Below are 20,778 nucleotides of genomic sequence, written 5' to 3' on the forward strand. Positions count from 1 at the left end.
ACTTATTGGCTAATTTGACCCAGCATCAGTGATGGAAAGTTTTTCTGGTTTATGTAGCGTATTGTGGTATATTATAATTTAGTTACTGCCTTTACTTGATATTGTATATTTGACCTGAAGGACAGTACATAGGTTTTTATCATCAGCATCAGTACTGAAACTATTGACTGTTGTTAAACTTACAGGCTGAACAATGCCACACTCTGGCCGCCAGACTGAAGACCCAGTTCCCCGACCTTTCTACACCTGTCCTGGTGGACGCTGCCCAGTATGTCAAAGACAAGGACTATAAACGTGCCATCCAGCTCATGCAGGCAAGTATTATAGCTAACACACTGGTATTATACAGTGGCCGGTCCCATACAGGAGAGTATAGCTAACACACTGGTATTATACAGTGGCCGGTCCCATACAGGCGAGTATAGCTAACACACTGGTATTACTGTAAATCACTTATATTTCGCGGGTACTTAATTTCGCGAACTCACCTAATTTGACTTATTCGCGAATGACGTTAACAGGTCGGCGACATTTCCATGTTGGTAGCCATTTTGTTTATGAGAGTCATGTGACGGTACAAGAAAAGTCATGTGATTCAATCATGTGATATCGGTGTCTGGACATACTGAATTGTATTTACCGTACCTGTATACATGCTAAATGGCTTACAAAGGCGGTGTCCGACATTGAACAAAACCCATGGCTCATTAAGAATGCCTGGAAGATGACAGGACTACAATAGGTTGTGAGTTAACGTACATTGTAATTAATGTACATGTGTATTCAGTGATACCGATGAACAGTTTTTGGGACAGTCTATTGTGAATGATTTATACTCCAGGCGATTATTTGCTCTGAATGTTTGAATAAATAAATAATTTGTTTGATTTCAACTTTGTTATGGTAAATATCTTTTCGAGAATCAAGCGATGTGAAGTGCTATATATACATGAAACCTTACATAACTTACAACAGCTTGGGTAATAAAGTAGGACGTATTCCGGGTAACCATCCGGGATCCTCGGGACCGTACCTATTGTACTTAAATTAACTACATGTAAAACGTCGTCTAGAAGTTAATTAAGTCCGAGTTCAAGCACAATATCAGTGTTCAGTGGCGGTTTTTTTGTGTGAAATTTTGGTGTTTTGTGATATAAAAACACACTGATATAAGTATATAATCTATCACTCTATCATTACTTTAACGGCGATGTTTGCTCACCAACTAAAGATTGCGGTAGATTCAAAATGGACGCCACTTAGTATTTTTGTCATCCTTATACAAATATTCGCGAGGGATTTGAATTCGCGTTTGACTCTCCTCGCGAATTAACGCGAAAGTAAATCCCACGCGAAATATAAGTGATTTACAGTACACAGTGGCCGATCCCTCCCTCACTTCCATCCAGGCCAACAAGAGATAATATTGGAATACAATAAGTTGATCATAATTTCTTTTTTAGTTGTTGTAAAGTATATAATGTTAACAGTTTTATAGTGGGTTTTGATGTCCCTTGGCTCAATGTCTTGTAACAGTTGTCTCTCAGATATTCTGTTATGTAATTTAGATTTTATTTCATCCTGGTTAAACAAGGTATAAGATATAAAATTACATGATTACAAGCCTTAGAAATTTTATATTCATAAATGTGTATCTTATACATGACATGTAAAAACGGCAAAACATACCAAGATTTTACTGTATTCTATTCACTTTTACAGGACTACGCAAAGGTTCATCCCGAACAGTCTGTCAAGATACACCTGGCTTCTGCTCAGATCCACTTGGTCCATGGGGAGGTCTACCAAGCTTGTGATGACCTCAAGTCCCTCGGTGATCTACAGTACAGACCGGGAGTGGTAGGTGTAGTGTGGTCCACGTCTGGTCGACAGACCGGGAGTGGTAGGTGTGGTGTGGTCCATATCTGGGTGACAGACCGGGGGTGGTAGGTGTAGTGTGGTCCATGTCTGGGTGACAGACCGGGATTGGTAGGTGTAGTGTGGTCCATGTCTGGGTGACAGACCGGGAGTGGTAGGTGTAGTGTGGTCCATGTCTGGGTGACAGACCGGGAGTGGTAGGTGTAGTGTGGTCCATGTCTGGGTGACAGACCGGGAGTGGTAGGTGTGGTGTGGTCCATGTCTGGGTGACAGACCGGGAGTGGTAGGTGTAGTGTGGTCCATGTCTGGGTGACAGACCGGGAGTGGTAGGTGTAGTGTGGTCCATGTCTAGGTGACAGACCGGGAGTGGTAGGTGTAGTGTGGTCCATGTCTGGTTGACAGACCGGGAGTGGTAGGTGTGGTGTGGTCCATGTCTGGTCGACAGACCGGGAGTGGTAGGTGTAGTGTGGTCCATGTCTGGGTGACAGACCGGGAGTGGTAGGTGTAGTGTGGTCCATGTCTGGGTGACAGACCGGGAGTGGTAGGTGTAGTGTGGTCCATGTCTGGTCGACAGACCGGGAGTGGTAGGTATAGTGTGGTCCATGTCTGGGTGACAGACCGGGAGTGGTAGGTGTAGTGTGGTCCATGTCTGGGTAGACAGACCGGGAGTGGTAGGTGTAGTGTGGTCCATGTCTGGTAGACAGACCGGGAGTGGTAGGTGTAGTGTGGTCCATGTCTGGTCGACAGACCGGGAGTGGTAGGTGTAGTGTGGTCCATGTCTGGTCGACAGACCGGGAGTGGTAGGTTGTGTGTGGTCCAGTCTGGTCGCAGACCGGGGTGAGGGTAAGGTATAGTGTGGTCCCCATGTTGGGTGACCAGGACCCGGGAGTAGGTATCGGTGTGTGTGGTCCAATTATGGTCTGGGTAGGACAGACCGAGAAGGAGAAGTGGTAAGGTGTGTTGGTAGTGTGGCCAATGTCTGGTAGAGCAGACAGGGCGGAGTGGTAGGTGTAGTGTGTCCAGGTATGGTCGACATACGGAAGTGGTAGGTTGTAGTGTGTTCAATGTTGGGACACAGACCGGGAAAGTGGTAGGTTGTTGGTGGTGGTCCATCTGTCTGGGTGACAGACCCGGGAGTGGTTAAGTGTGTAGTCGTTCCATGTCTGGTGTAAGACGGGGAGTGGGTCGGAGTGGTAGGGGTAGTATGGTCACTGTTGTCGAACGACCGGAGAGTAGGTAGGTGTGGTGTGTCCATGTCTGGGTGACAGACCGGGAGTGGTAGTGGAGTGTGGGTTCATGTCTGGGTCGTCAGACCGGGAGTGGTAGGTGTAGTGTGGTCCATGTCTGGTCGACAGACCGGGAGTGGTAGGTGTGGTGTGGTCCATGTCTGGTCGACAGACCGGGAGTGGTAGGTGTGGTGTGGTCCATGTCTGGGTGACAGACCGGGAGTGGTAGGTGTAGTGTGGTCCATGTCTGGGTGACAGACCGGGAGTGGTAGGTGTAGTGTGGTCCATGTCTGGTCGACAGACCGGGAGTGGTAGGTATAGTGTGGTCCATGTCTGGGTGACAGACCGGGAGTGGTAGGTGTAGTGTGGTCCATGTCTGGGTAGACAGACCGGGAGTGGTAGGTGTAGTGTGGTCCATGTCTGGTCGACAGACCGGGAGTGGTAGGTGTAGTGTGTTCCATGTCTGGTCGACAGACCGGGAGTGGTAGGTGTGGTGTGGTCCATGTCTGGGTGACAGACCGGGAGTGGTAGGTGTAGTGTGTTCCATGTCTGGTCGTCAGACCGGAGTGGTAGGTGTAGTATGGTCCATGTCTGGTCGACAGACCGGGAGTGGTAGGTGTGGTGTGGTCCATGTCTGGGTGACAGACCGGGAGTGGTAGGTGTAGTGTGTTCCATGTCTGGTCGTCAGACCGGGAGTGGTAGGTGTAGTGTGGTCCATGTCTGGTCGACAGACCGGGAGTGGTAGGTGTAGTATGGTCCATGTCTGGTCGACAGACCGGGAGTGGTAGGTGTAGTGTGGTCCATGTCTGGTCGACAGACCGGGAGTGGTAGGTGTGGTGTGGTCCATGTCTGGGTGACAGACCGGGAGTGGTAGGTGTGGTGTGGTCCATGTCTGGGTGACAGACCGGGAGTGGTAGGTGTAGTGTGGTCCATGTCTGGTCGACAGACCGGGAGTGGTAGGTGTAGTGTGGTCCATGTCTGGGTGACAGACCGGGAGTGGTAGGTGTAGTGTGGTCCATGTCTGGTCCACGGACCGGGAGTGGTAGGTGTAGTGTGGTCCATGTCTGGGTGACAGACCGGGAGTGGTAGGTGTAGTGTGGTCCATGTCTGGGTGACAGACCGGGAGTGGTAGGTGTAGTGTGGTCCATGTCTGGTCCACGGACCGGGAGTGGTAGGTGTAGTGTGGTCCATGTCTGGGTGACAGACCGGGAGTGGTAGGTGTAGTGTGGTCCATGTCTGGTGTGGTAGGTGTAGTGTGGTCCATGTCTGGGTGACAGACCGGGAGTGGTAGGTGTAGTGTGGTCCATGTCTGGTCGACAGACCGGGAGTGGTAGGTGTAGTGTGGTCCATGTCTGGGTGACAGACCGGGAGTGGTAGGTGTAGTGTGGTCCATGTCTGGGTGACAGACCGGGAGTGGTAGGTGTAGTATGGTCCATGTCTGGGTGACAGACCGGGAGTGGTAGGTGTAGTGTGGTCCATGTCTGGGTGACAGACCGGGAGTGGTAGGTGTGGTGTGGTCCATGTCTGGGTGACAGACCGGGAGTGGTAGGTGTAGTGTGGTCCATGTCTGGGTGACAGACCGGGAGTGGTAGGTGTAGTGTGGTCCATGTCTGGGTGACAGACCGGGAGTGGTAGGTGTAGTGTGGTCCATGTCTGGGTGACAGACCGGGAGTGGTAGGTGTAGTGTGGTCCATGTCTGGGTGACAGACCGGGAGTGGTAGGTGTAGTGTGGTCCATGTCTGGGTGACAGACCGGGAGTGGTAGGTGTAGTGTGGTCCATGTCTGGGTGACAGACCGTGAGTGGTAGGTGTAGTGTGGTCCATGTCTGGGCGACAGACCGGGAGTGGTAGGTGTAGTGTGGTCCATGTCTGGGCGACAGACCGGGAGTGGTAGGTGTAGTGTGGTCCATGTCTGGGTGACAGACCGGGAGTTGTAGGTGTAGTGTGGTCCATCTCTGGGTGACAGACCGGGAGTGGTAGGTGTAGTGTGGTCCATGTCTGGTCGACAGACCGGGAGTGGTAGGTATAGTGTGGTCCATGTCTGGGTGACAGACCGGGAGTGGTAGGTGTAGTGTGGTCCATGTCTGGGTAGACAGACCGGGAGTGGTAGGTGTAGTGTGGTCCATGTCTGGTCGACAGACCGGGAGTGGTAGGTGTAGTGTGTTCCATGTCTGGTCGACAGACCGGGAGTGGTAGGTGTGGTGTGGTCCATGTCTGGGTGACAGACCGGGAGTGGTAGGTGTAGTGTGTTCCATGTCTGGTCGTCAGACCGGGAGTGGTAGGTGTAGTATGGTCCATGTCTGGTCGACAGACCGGGAGTGGTAGGTGTGGTGTGGTCCATGTCTGGGTGACAGACCGGGAGTGGTAGGTGTAGTGTGGTCCATGTCTGGTCGTCAGACCGGGAGTGGTAGGTGTAGTGTGGTCCATGTCTGGTCGACAGACCGGGAGTGGTAGGTGTGGTGTGGTCCATGTCTGGTCGACAGACCGGGAGTGGTAGGTGTGGTGTGGTCCATGTCTGGGTGACAGACCGGGAGTGGTAGGTGTAGTGTGTTCCATGTCTGGTCGTCAGACCGGGAGTGGTAGGTGTAGTGTGTTCCATGTCTGGTCGACAGACCGGGAGTGGTAGGTGTGGTGTGGTCCATGTCTGGGTGACAGACCGGGAGTGGTAGGTGTAGTGTGGTCCATGTCTGGGTAGACAGACCGGGAGTGGTAGGTGTAGTGTGGTCCATGTCTGGTCGACAGACCGGGAGTGGTAGGTGTAGTGTGTTCCATGTCTGGTCGACAGACCGGGAGTGGTAGGTGTGGTGTGGTCCATGTCTGGGTGACAGACCGGGAGTGGTAGGTGTAGTGTGTTCCATGTCTGGTCGTCAGACCGGGAGTGGTAGGTGTAGTATGGTCCATGTCTGGGTCGACAGACCGGGAGTGGTAGGTGTGGTGTGGTCCATGTCTGGGTGACAGACCGGGAGTGGTAGGTGTAGTGTGTTCCATGTCTGGTCGTCAGACCGGGAGTGGTAGGTGTAGTGTGGTCCATGTCTGGTCGACAGACCGGGAGTGGTAGGTGTAGTATGGTCCATGTCTGGTCGACAGACCGGGAGTGGTAGGTGTAGTGTGGTCCATGTCTGGTCGACAGACCGGGAGTGGTAGGTGTGGTGTGGTCCATGTCTGGTCGACAGACCGGGAGTGGTAGGTGTGGTGTGGTCCATGTCTGGGTGACAGACCGGGAGTGGTAGGTGTAGTGTGGTCCATGTCTGGTCGACAGACCGGGAGTGGTAGGTGTAGTGTGGTCCATGTCTGGGTGACAGACCGGGAGTGGTAGGTGTAGTGTGGTCCATGTCTGGTCCACGGACCGGGAGTGGTAGGTGTAGTGTGGTCCATGTCTGGGTGACAGACCGGGAGTGGTAGGTGTAGTGTGGTCCATGTCTGGGTGACAGACCGGGAGTGGTAGGTGTAGTGTGGTCCATGTCTGGTCCACGGACCGGGAGTGGTAGGTGTAGTGTGGTCCATGTCTGGGTGACAGACCGGGAGTGGTAGGTGTAGTGTGGTCCATGTCTGGTGTGGTAGGTGTAGTGTGGTCCATGTCTGGGTGACAGACCGGGAGTGGTAGGTGTAGTGTGGTCCATGTCTGGTCGACAGACCGGGAGTGGTAGGTGTAGTGTGGTCCATGTCTGGGTGACAGACCGGGAGTGGTAGGTGTAGTGTGGTCCATGTCTGGGTGACAGACCGGGAGTGGTAGGTGTAGTATGGTCCATGTCTGGGTGACAGACCGGGAGTGGTAGGTGTAGTGTGGTCCATGTCTGGGTGACAGACCGGGAGTGGTAGGTGTAGTGTGGTCCATGTCTGGGTGACAGACCGGGAGTGGTAGGTGTGGTGTGGTCCATGTCTGGGTGACAGACCGGGAGTGGTAGGTGTAGTGTGGTCCATGTCTGGGTGACAGACCGGGAGTGGTAGGTGTAGTGTGGGTCCATGTCTGGGTGACAGACCGGGAGTGGTAGGTGTAGTGTGGTCCATGTCTGGGTGACAGACCGGGAGTGGTAGGTGTAGTGTGGTCCATGTCTGGGTGACAGACCGTGAGTGGTAGGTGTAGTGTGGTCCATGTCTGGGCGACAGACCGGGAGTGGTAGGTGTAGTGTGGTCCATGTCTGGGTGACAGACCGGGAGTTGTAGGTGTAGTGTGGTCCATCTCTGGGTGACAGACCGGGAGTGGTAGGTGTAGTGTGGTCCATGTCTGGTCGACAGACCGGGAGTGGTAGGTATAGTGTGGTCCATGTCTGGGTGACAGACCGGGAGTGGTAGGTGTAGTGTGGTCCATGTCTGGGTAGACAGACCGGGAGTGGTAGGTGTAGTGTGGTCCATGTCTGGTCGACAGACCGGGAGTGGTAGGTGTAGTGTGTTCCATGTCTGGTCGACAGACCGGGAGTGGTAGGGGTAGGTGTGGTCCATGTCTGGGTGACAGACCGGGAGTGGTAGGTGTAGTGTGTTCCATGTCTGGTCGTCAGACCGGGAGTGGTAGGTGTAGTATGGTCCATGTCTGGTCGACAGACCGGGAGTGGTAGGTGTGGTGTGGTCCATGTCTGGGTGACAGACCGGGAGTGGTAGGTGTAGTGTGTTCCATGTCTGGTCGTCAGACCGGGAGTGGTAGGTGTAGTATGGTCCATGTCTGGTCGACAGACCGGGAGTGGTAGGTGTAGTGTGGTCCATGTCTGGTCGACAGACCGGGAGTGGTAGGTGTGGTGTGGTCCATGTCTGGGTGACAGACCGGGAGTGGTAGGTGTAGTGTGGTCCATGTCTGGTCGACAGACCGGGAGTGGTAGGTGTAGTGTGGTCCATGTCTGGGTGACAGACCGGGAGTGGTAGGTGTAGTGTGGTCCATGTCTGGTCCACGGACCGGGAGTGGTAGGTGTAGTGTGGTCCATGTCTGGGTGACAGACCGGGAGTGGTAGGTGTAGTGTGGTCCATGTCTGGGTGACAGACCGGGAGTGGTAGGTGTAGTGTGGTCCATGTCTGGGTGACAGACCGGGAGTGGTAGGTGTAGTGTGGTCCATGTCTGGTCCACGGACCGGGAGTGGTAGGTGTAGTGTGGTCCATGTCTGGGTGACAGACCGGGAGTGGTAGGTGTAGTGTGGTCCATGTCTGGTGTGGTAGGTGTAGTGTGGTCCATGTCTGGGTGACAGACCGGGAGTGGTAGGTGTAGTGTGGTCCATGTCTGGTCGACAGACCGGGAGTGGTAGGTGTAGTGTGGTCCATGTCTGGGTGACAGACCGGGAGTGGTAGGTGTAGTGTGGTCCATGTCTGAGTGACAGACCGGGAGTGGTAGGTGTAGTATGGTCCATGTCTGGGTGACAGACCGGGAGTGGTAGGTGTAGTGTGGTCCATGTCTGGGTGACAGACAGGGAGTGGTAGGTGTAGTGTGGTCCATGTCTGGGTGACAGACCGGGAGTGGTAGGTGTAGTGTGGTCCATGTCTGGGTGACAGACCGGGAGTGGTAGGTGTGGTGTGGTCCATGTCTGGGTGACAGACCGGGAGTGGTAGGTGTAGTGTGGTCCATGTCTGGGTGACAGACCGGGAGTGGTAGGTGTAGTGTGGTCCATGTCTGGGTGACAGACCGGGAGTGGTAGGTGTAGTGTGGTCCATGTCTGGGTGACAGACCGGGAGTGGTAGGTGTAGTGTGGTCCATGTCTGGGTGACAGACCGGGAGTGGTAGGTGTAGTGTGGTCCATGTCTGGGTGACAGACCGTGAGTGGTAGGTGTAGTGTGGTCCATGTCTGGGCGACAGACCGGAAGTGGTAGGTGTAGTGTGGTCCATGTCTGGGTGACAGACCGGGAGTTGTAGGTGTAGTGTGGTCCATCTCTGGGTGACAGACCGGGAGTGGTAGGTGTAGTGTGGTCCATGTCTGGTCGACAGACCGGGAGTGGTAGGTGTAGTATGGTCCATGTCTGGGTGACAGACCGGGAGTGGTAGGTGTAGTGTGGTCCATGTCTGGGTGACAGACCGGGAGTGGTAGGTGTAGTGTGGTCCATGTCTGGGTGACAGACCGGGAGTGGTAGGTGTAGTGTGGTCCATGTCTGGGTGACAGACTGGGAGTGGTAGGTGTAGTGTGGTCCATGTCTGGGTGACAGACCGGGAGTGGTAGGTGTGGTGTGGTCCATGTCTGGGTGACAGACCGGGAGTGGTAGGTGTAGTGTGGTCCATGTCTGGTCGTCAGACCGGGAGTGGTAGGTGTAGTGTGGTCCATGTCTGGTCGACAGACCGGGAGTGGTAGGTGTGGTGTGGTCCATGTCTGGGTGACAGACCGGGAGTGGTAGGTGTAGTGTGGTCCATGTCTGGTCGACAGACCGGGAGTGGTAGGTGTGGTGTTGTCCATGTCTGGTCGACAGACCGGGAGTGGTAGGTGTAGTGTGGTCCATGTCTGGTCCACGGACCGGGAGTGGTAGGTGTAGTGTGGTCCATGTCTGGGTGACAGACCGGGAGTGGTAGGTGTAGTGTGGTCCATGTCTGGGTGACAGACCGGGAGTGATAGGTGTAGTGTGGTCCATGTCTGGTCCACGGACCGGGAGTGGTAGGTGTAGTGTGGTCCATGTCTGGGTGACAGACCGGGAGTGGTAGGTGTAGTGTGGTCCATGTCTGGGTGACAGACCGGGAGTGGTAGGTGTAGTGTGGTCCATGTCTGGTCCACGGACCGGGAGTGGTAGGTGTAGTGTGGTCCATGTCTGGGTGACAGACCGGGAGTGGTAGGTGTAGTGTGGTCCATGTCTGGTGTGGTAGGTGTAGTGTGGTCCATGTCTGGGTGACAGACCGGGAGTGGTAGGTGTAGTGTGGTCCATGTCTGGTTGACAGACCGGGAGTGGTAGGTGTAGTGTGGTCCATGTCTGGGTGACAGACTGGGAGTGGTAGGTGTGGTGTGGTCCATGTCTGGTCGACAGACCGGGAGTGGTAGGTGTAGTGTGGTCCATGTCTGGGTGACAGACCGGGAGTGGTAGGTGTAGTGTGGTCCATGTCTGGGTGACAGACCGGGAGTGGTAGGTGTAGTGTGGTCCATGTCTGGGTGACAGACCGGGAGTGGTAGGTGTAGTGTGGTCCATGTCTAGGTGACAGACCGGGAGTGGTAGGTGTGGTGTGGTCCATGTCTGGGTGACAGACCGGGAGTGGTAGGTGTGGTGTGGTCCATGTCTGGTCGACAGACCGGGAGTGGTAGGTGTAGTGTGGTCCATGTCTGGTCGACAGACCGGGAGTGGTAGGTGTGGTGTGGTCCGTGTCTGGTCGACAGACCGGGAGTGGTAGGTGTAGTGTGGTCCATGTCTGGGTGACAGACCGGGAGTGGTAGGTGTAGTGTGGTCCGTGTCTGGGTGACAGACCGGGAGTGGTAGGTGTAGTGTGGTCCATGTCTGGTCGACAGACCGGGAGTGGTAGGTGTAGTGTGGTCCATGTCTGCTTGACAGACCGGGAGTGGTAGGTGTAGTGTGGTCCATGTCTGCTTGACAGACCGGGAGTGGTAGGTGTAGTGTGGTCCATGTCTGGGTGACAGACCGGGGGTGGTAGGTGTAGTGTGGTCCATGTCTGGGTGACAGACTGGGAGTGGTAGGTGTAGTGTGGTCCATGTCTGGTTGTGAAATCATTGGGGAAAGGAATGAGGGGATTTTCGGAGTGAAGTAAGAGTAGAATATAATTGAGTGGAAGACCTGTGTAGTGTGATATAAGAGAAATTAATAGGTTGTAAAAACAGCATTTTTTAGTATTAAGGAGTGACTTAAACTATCGATGACTTTTTTTCCAGGTATCTGCGCTTGTAACTCTCTACGTGAGCCAGGAGGATAATGACTCTGCATCAGATGTTCTGGACCGTACAGTGAAATGGTACCAGAAACACCAGGTAACCATAGTAACTACAACACTTTTTGAAACTTAAAATTGATTTACCATAAAATAGTGATCATTGACTGAATTACTGATTCCTGTGTGGTAGGGGTATTGATTTTCAAGGTTGCAGATATTGTGTATATTAAATGAGACATTTTCCTGTCAGTTTTAGCGATGAGCTGATCAGGAATTATTTAAAATTCATTGAAAATCATTTCAATTTTCATTTTAAAAAAACACTGTGACATACAGCAGACAGAAAGTACCAGGTAACTATTCTAAACTGATTTTTACTGCAGGCAAACAGTGCGGATCATTTACTTATGACACGGGCAAACGCAAATTTCCAGCTGAAGAATGGCAACCCTCAACAGGCTGCTGCGATGTTGGAGGATCTGAGGAGGTAATTCCCATTACTGTTATCAATGTCAACTTCCTGTTATCAATGTCAACTTCCTGTTATCAATGTCAACTTCCTGTTATCAATGTCAGTTTCTTGTTTAAATTCGTCAACTTTCTGTTATCAATGTCAATTTCGTTTTTAATTTTCAACTTCCTGTTATCAATTTCAACTTTCTGTTATCAATGTCAACTTTCTGTTATCAATGTCAACTTCCTGTTATCAATTTCAACTTTCTGTTATCAATGTCAACTTCCTGTTATCAATTTCAACTTCCTGTTATCAATTTCAACTTCCTGTTATCAATGTCAACTTCCTGTTATCAATGTCAACTTCCTGTTATCAATGTCAGCTTCCTGTTATCAATGTCAACTTTCTGTTATCAATGTCAACTTTCTGTTATCAATGTCAACTTCCTGTTTTCAATGTCAACTTCCTGTTTTCAATGTCAACTTCCTGTTATCAATTTCAACTTTCTGTTACCAATTTCAACTTCCTGTTATCAATGTCAACTTCCTGTTATCAATGTCAACTTCCTGTTATCAATGTCAGCTTCCTGTTATCAATGTCAACTTTCTGTTATCAATGTCAACTTTCTGTTATCAATGTCAACTTCCTGTTATCATTGTCAACTTCCTGTTTTAATTGATAACTTACTGTAATCTCTCTCAGCTTCAGTATAGAATGAACAATTTTGAAAACACAGTATTATTTAGAATATCGACACTGCTAGTTTTGATTTGACACAGTCTACTGCTTTCCTTCCAGGTCTCAGCCGGATGATCCACACACTCTTGCTCAACTCATATCTGCTTATTCCCAGTTTGACTCGGAAAAGGCACAATTGTATCCTTACCACAAAATATATAGAATGATCTACGTAACCTAATACCATAGTTAGACTGTAAAACGTTACAACATTAATGATAACTTTAGGATTAACTACTCGGCTATTAATGAAGATGTAAATACAGAATCATTTTTACGGTAGATTTTAGAGATAAGCAAACTAATTTAATTTGTAAAGTTTAATCTCAGTGAACAGTCTTGAATGTTTAATTAGTTTACCAGATGTGAGTGAACTAGTCCTCAAATCCTGTATTACATGTATGGTGGGATTCAGGGAACCACTTACTAAAATAAGAGTGATCTTGGATGTCTGTGAAGGTGGTTGTAAGTGATCTTGTATGTCTGTGAGGGTGGTTGTAAGTGATCTTGGATGTCTGTGAAGGTGGTTGTAAGTGAATCAACTTTATAGATTTGTAAGGTTTGTTAGATTAGATCTTTAAAAACGATTTTAAGTTATCGTGTAAAGTTTATAGAAATATGATAAAAGCGAGCAGCTGGGTTTGAGTGAATTGTAAAATGAATTTACAGTGGAATTATCTTGTAAAGTTTATAGAAGTATAATAAAACTGTGTGAGCTGGGATTGAATGGACTGTAAAATGGATCTACGGTGGAATTTCTTGTGAAGTTTGTAGAAGTATAATAAAACTGTGAGCTGGGATTGAATGAACTGTCTGCTGATTTATCCCTAACTGTACCAGTATTAGCCGAGACCTTCCGTCGGTGAAGACTCTGGCCAAGAATGTTGATGTGGATGCTGTGGAAGCGGCCTTTAGTACATTAGGACCTAAATATATGAAACGAGCACAAAAGACAGACACCCAGCCATCACCGGGACCGTACGTATAGATACATGTATACAAACATTTAATATTGACCTATGTATATGAAACGAGCACAAAAGACAGACACCCAGCCATCACCAGGACCGTACGTATAGATACATTTATACAAACATTTAATATTGACCTATGTATATGAAACGAGCACAAAAGACAGACACCCAGCCATCACCAGGACCGTACGTATAGATACATTTATACAAACATTTAATATTGACCTATGTATATGAAACGAGCACAAAAGACAGACACCCAGCCATCACCGGGACCGTACGTATAGATACATGTATACAAACATTTAATATTGACCTATGTATATGAAACGAGCACAAAAGACAGACACCCAGCCATCACCAGGACCGTACGTATAGATACATGTATACAAACATTTAATATTGACCTATGTATATGAAACGAGCACAAAAGACAGACACCCAGCCATCACCGGGACCGTACGTATAGATACATGTATACAAACATTTAATATTGACCTATGTATATGAAACGAGCACAAAAGACAGACACCCAGCCATCACCAGGACCGTACGTATAGATACATGTATACAAACATTTAATATTGACCTATGTATATGAAACGAGCACAAAAGACAGACACCCAGCCGTCACCAGGACTGTATGTATAGATACATGTACACATTTAATATTGGCCTACAGTGTATATATATGACTCAAGCACAAAAGGCGGACACCCAGCCGTCACCGAGACCGTACATATAAATCCATGTATACAATATTTGATATTTATGTTACAAACCAAAAACATTCTTTAATAATTTTGTATGTTCTTACTGTTTTATCTTGCAGGTCTGGTGACATGATCATCCAGAAAGCAAGAAGGAAGAAGAAAAAGAAGGGTTTGTATATGTCTGGGTACTAATGTGTATATCTACACCAAATAAATATTCTGTTCTAATAAAACTCCTATTGTGTACCCTAAACATACTCGCCAGTATTACCAGTACATTTTTGACACTTGTTTTAACTTTTGCCTTTTACACCCGATGAGAACACAATGTTCTCGAGTGAATATTCCCTGGTGTTCTGTCTAACATATTTTCCAAAGTATGTTTGCTTTGCTGGGTAATTGGGTTGTATAGTGTTGATACACTTACCTTTCACTTTGGAGGCTGGGGGTTGATTCATGATCGGATATAAAAAGTATGGGGTCACCTACCCGAATACTATGGTTTTCCCTGGTACTCCATTTCCCTCCCACAATAAGACCCCTCGGACACTTCTATCCAGACCAACAAGTGTGATTTAGATCAGTTGATATAACTTCTTTTGCAATAGTTGTAAAATGAATAAAGTTTACATGTTCTCATGCTTTTAAAAAGTTTAACAATTATGCCCAGTGAACAAGGGAAAAAAAAACAAAAAAACAAACAAAAAAACATTTGAGGAATATATTTCATACACCTCTCAGTATGCCAATCATTATATAACATGACATTGTAGATCGTAACTTGCAGATTTATAGTGACACTTAATGATTGCAAATATTAACAAACTTGCACACTTCCTTTGTTATAAATATAGAGAAAAGTACAGTTGTGAAAGTGCCCCTATATATACAGTACTATGTTTTGTGTAATCAGTTGCTCTGTCAATTTTTAGGGAAACTACCAAAGAATCTTGATGCAGAACAGGATTCCGAAAGATGGTTACCAAGGCGGGAGCGGTCTTACTACAGGGGCAAAAGGAAGGACAAGAAAAAGGACATTGGTGAGAAATGCTGATGTTGTACAATGCTGATTAAACATTTTGATGTAAAAAGTTTTGGAAATATACATTTGGAAACCTTGATCAGATAATTAGAAATAAAAGAGATGTATATTTAATGTTGGCAGAGAGGAAAGTGGCAAACAATTAGTTATGTTGTAAAGGTGGGCATTGTTATGCTTTTACTTTTTATAAGTGAGGGGAATTAATGTTGAGCTGTGTTGTTGTGTGTATATTGAGCTGTGTTGTGTGTATGTTGAGCTGTGTTGTTGTGTGTATGTTGAGCTGTGTTGTGTGTATGTTGAGCTGTGTTGTTGTGTGTATGTTGAGCTGTGTTGTGTGCATGTTGAGCTGTGTTGTTGTGTGTATGTTGAGCTGTGTTGTTCTATGTATGTTGAGCTGTGTTGTTGTGTGTATGTTGAGCTGTGTTGTGTGTATGTTGAGCTGTGTTGTGTGTATGTTGAGCTGTGTTGTTCTATGTATGTTGAGCTGTGTTTTTGTGTGTATGTTGAGCTGTGTTGTTCTCTGTATGTTGAGCTGTGTTGTTCTATGTATGTTGAGCTGTGTTGTTGTGTGTATGTTGAGCTGTGTTGTTGTGTGTATGTTGAGCTGTGTTGTGTGTATGTTGAGCTGTGTTGTTGTGTGTATGTTGAGCTGTGTGTTGTGTGTATGTTGAGCTGTGTTGTTGTGTGTATGTTGAGCTGTGTTGTGTGTATGTTGAGCTGTGTTGTTGTGTGTATGTTGAGCTGTGTTGTGTGTATGTTGAGTTGTGTTGTGTGTATGTTGAGCTGTGTTGTGTGTATGTTGAGCTGTGTTGTTGTGTATGTTGAGCTGTGTTGTTGTGTGTATGTTGAGCTGTGTTGTTGTGTGTGTGTTGAGTTGTGTTGTTGTGTGTATGTTGAGCTGTGTTTTTGTATGTATGTTGAGCTGTGTTGTTCTATGTAAGTTGAGCTGTGTTGTTGTGTGTATGTTGAGCTGTGTTGTTGTGTGTATGTTGAGCTGTGTTGTGTGTATGTTGAGCTGTGTTGTTGTGTGTATGTTGAGCTGTGTTGTGTGTATGTTGGGCTGTGTTGTTGTGTGTATGTTGAGCTGTGTTGTGTGTATGTTGAGCTGTGTTATTGTGTGTATGTTGAGCTGTGTTGTTGTGTGTATGTTGAGCTGTGTTGTTGTATGTATGTTGAGCTGTGTTTTTGTATGTATGTTGAGCTGTGTTGTTCTATGTAAGTTGAGCTGTGTTGTTGTGTGTATGTTGAGCTGTGTTGTTGTGTGTATGTTGAGCTGTGTTGTTGTGTGTATGTTGAGCTGTGTTGTTGTGTGTATGTTGGGCTGTGTTGTTGTGTGTATGTTGAGCTGTGTTGTGTGTAGGTTGAGCTGTGTTGGTGTGTGTATGTTGAGCTCTGTTGTCGTATGTATGTTGAGCTGTGTTGTTGTGTGTATGTTGAGCTGTGTTATTGTGTGTATGTTGAGCTGTGTTGTTGTGTGTATGTTGAGCTGTGTTGTTGTATGTATGTTGAGCTGTGTTGTTGTGTGTATGTTGAGCTGTGTTCTATGTATGTTGAGCTGTGTTGTTGTGTGTATGTTGAGCTGTGTTCTATGTACATGTATTCTGAGAATTACTGATTTAACCACTCAAACATTTTTCAGGCAAAGGAACGCAAGGCAGTGCCACTCTACCATCAGGAGACATGTAAGTAAACAAGAGTTATTTCCCTTGGTTGTTAACTAGCCGTACTGGTGATGAACTTTGTTGAGAATGAATAATCCAACTGTTGTCTTCTGTATATGGCACTGGAAGGTTGTGTACTGATAATTTTCGAACTCAATAAAAATGATTACGTACTGGATCTTCTGACAAAGTTAACACCTAAGTTAATTTTACTCTTGGCCTTAATCAGCAGATTTTCTGAATGAGAGTTGTATCAGGTGAACGTTGTACTTATTTTCCCGTACAATCCAGAATATTTGGCCCTAACTCCTACAAGTAGCTATCTTTTTATCATGCCTCGTGATTTCACTTTGGGCGGTAACTCATTGACAATTTGATCGAATTTAATCCCTTATCTTTACTTATCTTGTCAGCTTGTGCCAGATCTAGTTATGAAAATGATGATTGTTAACCAGAGCGAGTCCATGAGAAAGTGGAACAAACCTATATTGATAGGCAGTACTTCAATGTAAAATATGTGATGCCTTTCGAGGATATCCTGATTATCAAACTGATATCTCTGATTTCTAAGTTATACCTGATGCGTAACCGTCAATCTTTTTCGAAAGGTCTTTATCAAGTATGCTAATAAAATTGTATTTGACACCAGAAGTTTGAACCAGGCTTATAAACACTAGGGTGGTTGGGTGGTGGTCGGGTTGTCGGGTTGTCGGGTGGTCCGGTGGTCGGGTCGGGTCGGGTGGTCGGGTGACACAGTGGTAAAACACTTGCCTTTCACCTAGGCGGCCGTGGTTCGATTCCCCGATCAGACGTGAAAAGGTTTGGGGTCACCTGCCCGACCACGTGGGTTTTCCCCGGGTACTCCGGTTTCCTCCCATAGTAAGACCCCTCACCCTCCTCCATCCGGGCCAACAAGCATGATTAATATAAGTTGATATAACTTGTTTCGTAATTGTTGTAAAACAAATAAAGTTTACATCAAACACAAGATTTTCAATGGAAAATGGTTTCTTTATTTCAGGGATGCCAGTAAAGGAGGGTCTGGAAGTGAAGCAAGTTCCCCACGCCCAGGATCTGCTCCGTCCCCTATGGCCAGTGCAGCAGCAGCAGCCCTACCCCAGGGGCCACGCCAACAGAAACCTGCTCAGGCTCAGAAGAAAAAGAAGAAGAAAGGAAGCAAATGGTGATTTACCGAAGACCATCCTTCCTCATAATAAAACTTTTGTCAGTTCAACCTTTTTATCCTCTAGGTTTTGAAATATTTTGATCCTTCATTTTAGGTCTGCAACAATTTGAATTTGCACCATCTGTAAAGTTCAAACAATTTTCAAGTGTGGGAAATACTTATATTTTTTTTAAGTATTTGAAGTTAGATGCCAATGGTTTTCACAGTCATTCACATTCACTGGAGTGAAAAAAAAATTTATTGAAGCCAAAATTTAGATTTTGATAATAGTGCTGTTGATAGGCACCGAAAAAATTCTGAAAATAAAGATATTATCACTGTGTGGGTGGTATTCCATTTGGGAGTCTTTGCCAAAATTATCAAGTGTTCATGCAGTGAAGACGACGTATACAAACAGTTTTCAATGATCAATGTTTCTTGTTATTACTTTTGAAAAAGCTGTTTAAGAATTTGTGATATGTACCACTGTAGAAGATACAAGCAATAAACATGTCCAACTGTATGAACTGTGTTTTGCTTATTTGATTGTGAAATCTTGAGTCATATTAGTCCTCTGTCGAAGCTATGGATATTCTTTAACTTAAATGTCAAGACCTGGACACGTGTATCCACTCTTTTCTTGGTGCATGATTCTATCATGGTCTCGTGAGCATAATTCAGGATTGCCAAGTAGGAGGTAAGACGAGGGGATCTCGTCCCTCGGTAAAGATTCTGCTGAGACTTTACATACCTCATGTTTGATAACTTATTACTCCTCTCTTGGGTTGGGATATCTACGTCTCGCAGTCCAAACGGTGAATGACAGATTCGTTACAAACTCATTGAAAATGGTCACAGGTCGATTGTTTCAGACATTTGCATAAAATAATGACAAGGTATGTGACGGCCATATGGAGGAAAACTTTATTTACTTGTTTTCATTTTGTCAGCATTTCCAAGTCTCATCAATTGACCTTTAACCTTTTCAATGTTACAGGGGTCATAAATTGTCACTTGTCTCATTTGACCTTTAACCATTTCGATGTTACAGGGGTCATACGACTGTCAATTGTCTTAATTGACCTTTAACCTTTTTCAATGTTAGAGGCCATATGACTGTCGCTAACTTTGTCTTTATTTTGTATGGATTTCCCAGTCATAACAACTGACCTTTTAACCTGCTTCAATGTAATAGGGGTCATATGACTGTCACCAACCTTTACTTGATAATTTCTTTATTCAATACAAAACAGCAATTGCCTGTTATTGTTATGACTGAGAAATCTGGTCTCAAAGATTTGACCCCTGTGCGGACCTTGAAAATGGTCAAAGTTGATTATTATGAATAGGAATTCCTTCTGTCTTGTGTAAATATTTGACCCGTCACGACCTTGAAAATGGTTAAAGGTCATTTGTAAGAGTTTTTGAAGATATTCTGTAATGTGTGAAGTTTTGACCATCTGCAATCCTCATTGACAAGAATTTGTAGTATGTAAAACATTGAGATGCGACACATAATCCACAGGTCTATGGACATCAGTACAAAAGATCCGCAGGTCTGTGGGATGAGTAGAAAAAAAACCGATCTGCAGGTCTGTAGGATGGGTATATTACCAAAAGATCTTCAGGTCTGCAGTATGAGTATATTACCAAAAGATCTTCAGGTCTGCAGTATGAGTATATTACCAAAAGATCTTCAGGTCTGCAGTATGAGTATATTACATATAAAATGTACCAAAAGATCTTCAGGTCTGCGGTATGAGTATATTACCAAAAGATCTTCAGGTCTGCGGTATGAGTATATTATCAAAAGATCTTCAGGTCTGCGGTATGAGTATATTACCAAAAGATCTTCAGGTCTGCAGTATGAGTATATTACCAAAAGATCTTCAGGTCTGCAGTATGAGTATATTACCAAAAGATCTTCAGGTCTGCAGTATGAGTATATTACCAAAAGATCTTCAGGTCTGCAGTATGAGTATATTACATATAAAATGTACCAAAAGATCTTCAGGTCTGCGGTATGAGTATATTACCAAAAGATCTTCAGGTCTGCGGTATGAGTATATTATCAAAAGATCTTCAGGTCTGCGGTATGAGTATATTACCAAAAGATCTTCAGGTCTGCAGTATGAGTATATTACCAAAAGATCTTCAGGTCTGCGGTATGAGTATATTATCAAAAGATCTTCAGGTCTGCAGTATGAGTATATTACCAAAAGATCTTCAGGTCTGCGAGACGAATATAAGAAAACATTGACGGTCTGTGGGATGAGCATAAGATCTGTAGGTATGTGGGATGTGGGATGAGCATAAGAAGATCTGTAGGTATGTGGGATGAGCGTAAGAAGATCTGTAGGTATGTGGGATGAGCATAAGATCTGTAGGTATGTGGGATGTGGGATGAGCATAAGAAGATCTGTAGGTATGTGGGATGAGCGTAAGAAGATCTGTAGGTATGTGGGATGAGCGTAAGAAGATCTGTAGGTATGTGGGATGAGCATAAGATCTGTAGGTATGTGGGATGAGCGTAAGAAGATCTGTAGGTATGTGGGATGAGCGTAAGAAGATCTGTAGGTATGTGGGATGAGCGTAAGAAGATCTGTAGGTATGTGGGATGAGCGTAAGAAGATCTGTAGGTATGTGGGATGAGCGTAAGAAGATCTGTAGATATGTGGGATGAGCGTAAGAAGATCTGTAGGTATGTGGGATGAGCGTAAGAAGATCTGTAGGTATGTGGGATGAGCGTAAGAAGATCTGTAGGTATGTGGGATGAGCGTAAGAAGATCTGTAGGTATGTGGGATGAGCATAAGAAGATATGTAGGTATGTGGGATGAGCATAAGAAGATCTGTAGATATGTGGGATGAGCGTAAGTAGATCTGTAGGTATGTGGGATGAGCATAAGAAGATCTGTAGGTATGTGGGATGAGCATAAGATCTGTAGGTATGTGGGATGAGCGTAAGAAGATCTGTAGGTATGTGGGATGAGCATAAGAAGATCTGTAGGTATGTGGGATGAGCATAAGAAGATCTGTAGATATGTGGGATGAGCGTAAGAAGATCTGTAGGTATGTGGGATGAGCGTAAGAAGATCTGTAGGTATGTAGGATGAGCGTAAGAAGATCTGTAGGTATGTGGGATGAGCATAAGAAGAT

The 20,778-nt window shown here is 46.5% G+C and overlaps 1 protein-coding gene across 1 annotated transcript in view; it reads left to right on the forward strand.

The window, feature by feature from the left end:
* Positions 1-18,144, forward strand: part of LOC117340094 (signal recognition particle subunit SRP72-like) — a 30,797-nt gene extending 12,653 nt beyond the window's left edge. The window contains exons 11-20 of the mRNA XM_033901882.1: positions 186-314; positions 1,723-1,860; positions 10,876-10,971; positions 11,258-11,361; positions 12,127-12,204; positions 12,907-13,044; positions 13,873-13,922; positions 14,686-14,793; positions 16,435-16,477; positions 17,478-18,144. Of these exons, the coding sequence (XP_033757773.1) occupies positions 186-314; positions 1,723-1,860; positions 10,876-10,971; positions 11,258-11,361; positions 12,127-12,204; positions 12,907-13,044; positions 13,873-13,922; positions 14,686-14,793; positions 16,435-16,477; positions 17,478-17,643 (1,050 nt within the window). The 3' untranslated portion in view covers positions 17,644-18,144. The remainder of the gene's footprint in view (positions 1-185; positions 315-1,722; positions 1,861-10,875; positions 10,972-11,257; positions 11,362-12,126; positions 12,205-12,906; positions 13,045-13,872; positions 13,923-14,685; positions 14,794-16,434; positions 16,478-17,477) is intronic.
* Positions 18,145-20,778: the final 2,634 nt, after the last annotated feature.

The sequence above is a fragment of the Pecten maximus genome, chromosome 12 (genome assembly GCF_902652985.1).
Source record: "Pecten maximus chromosome 12, xPecMax1.1, whole genome shotgun sequence".
In the NCBI taxonomy this organism is placed as follows: Eukaryota; Metazoa; Mollusca; class Bivalvia; order Pectinida; family Pectinidae; genus Pecten; species Pecten maximus.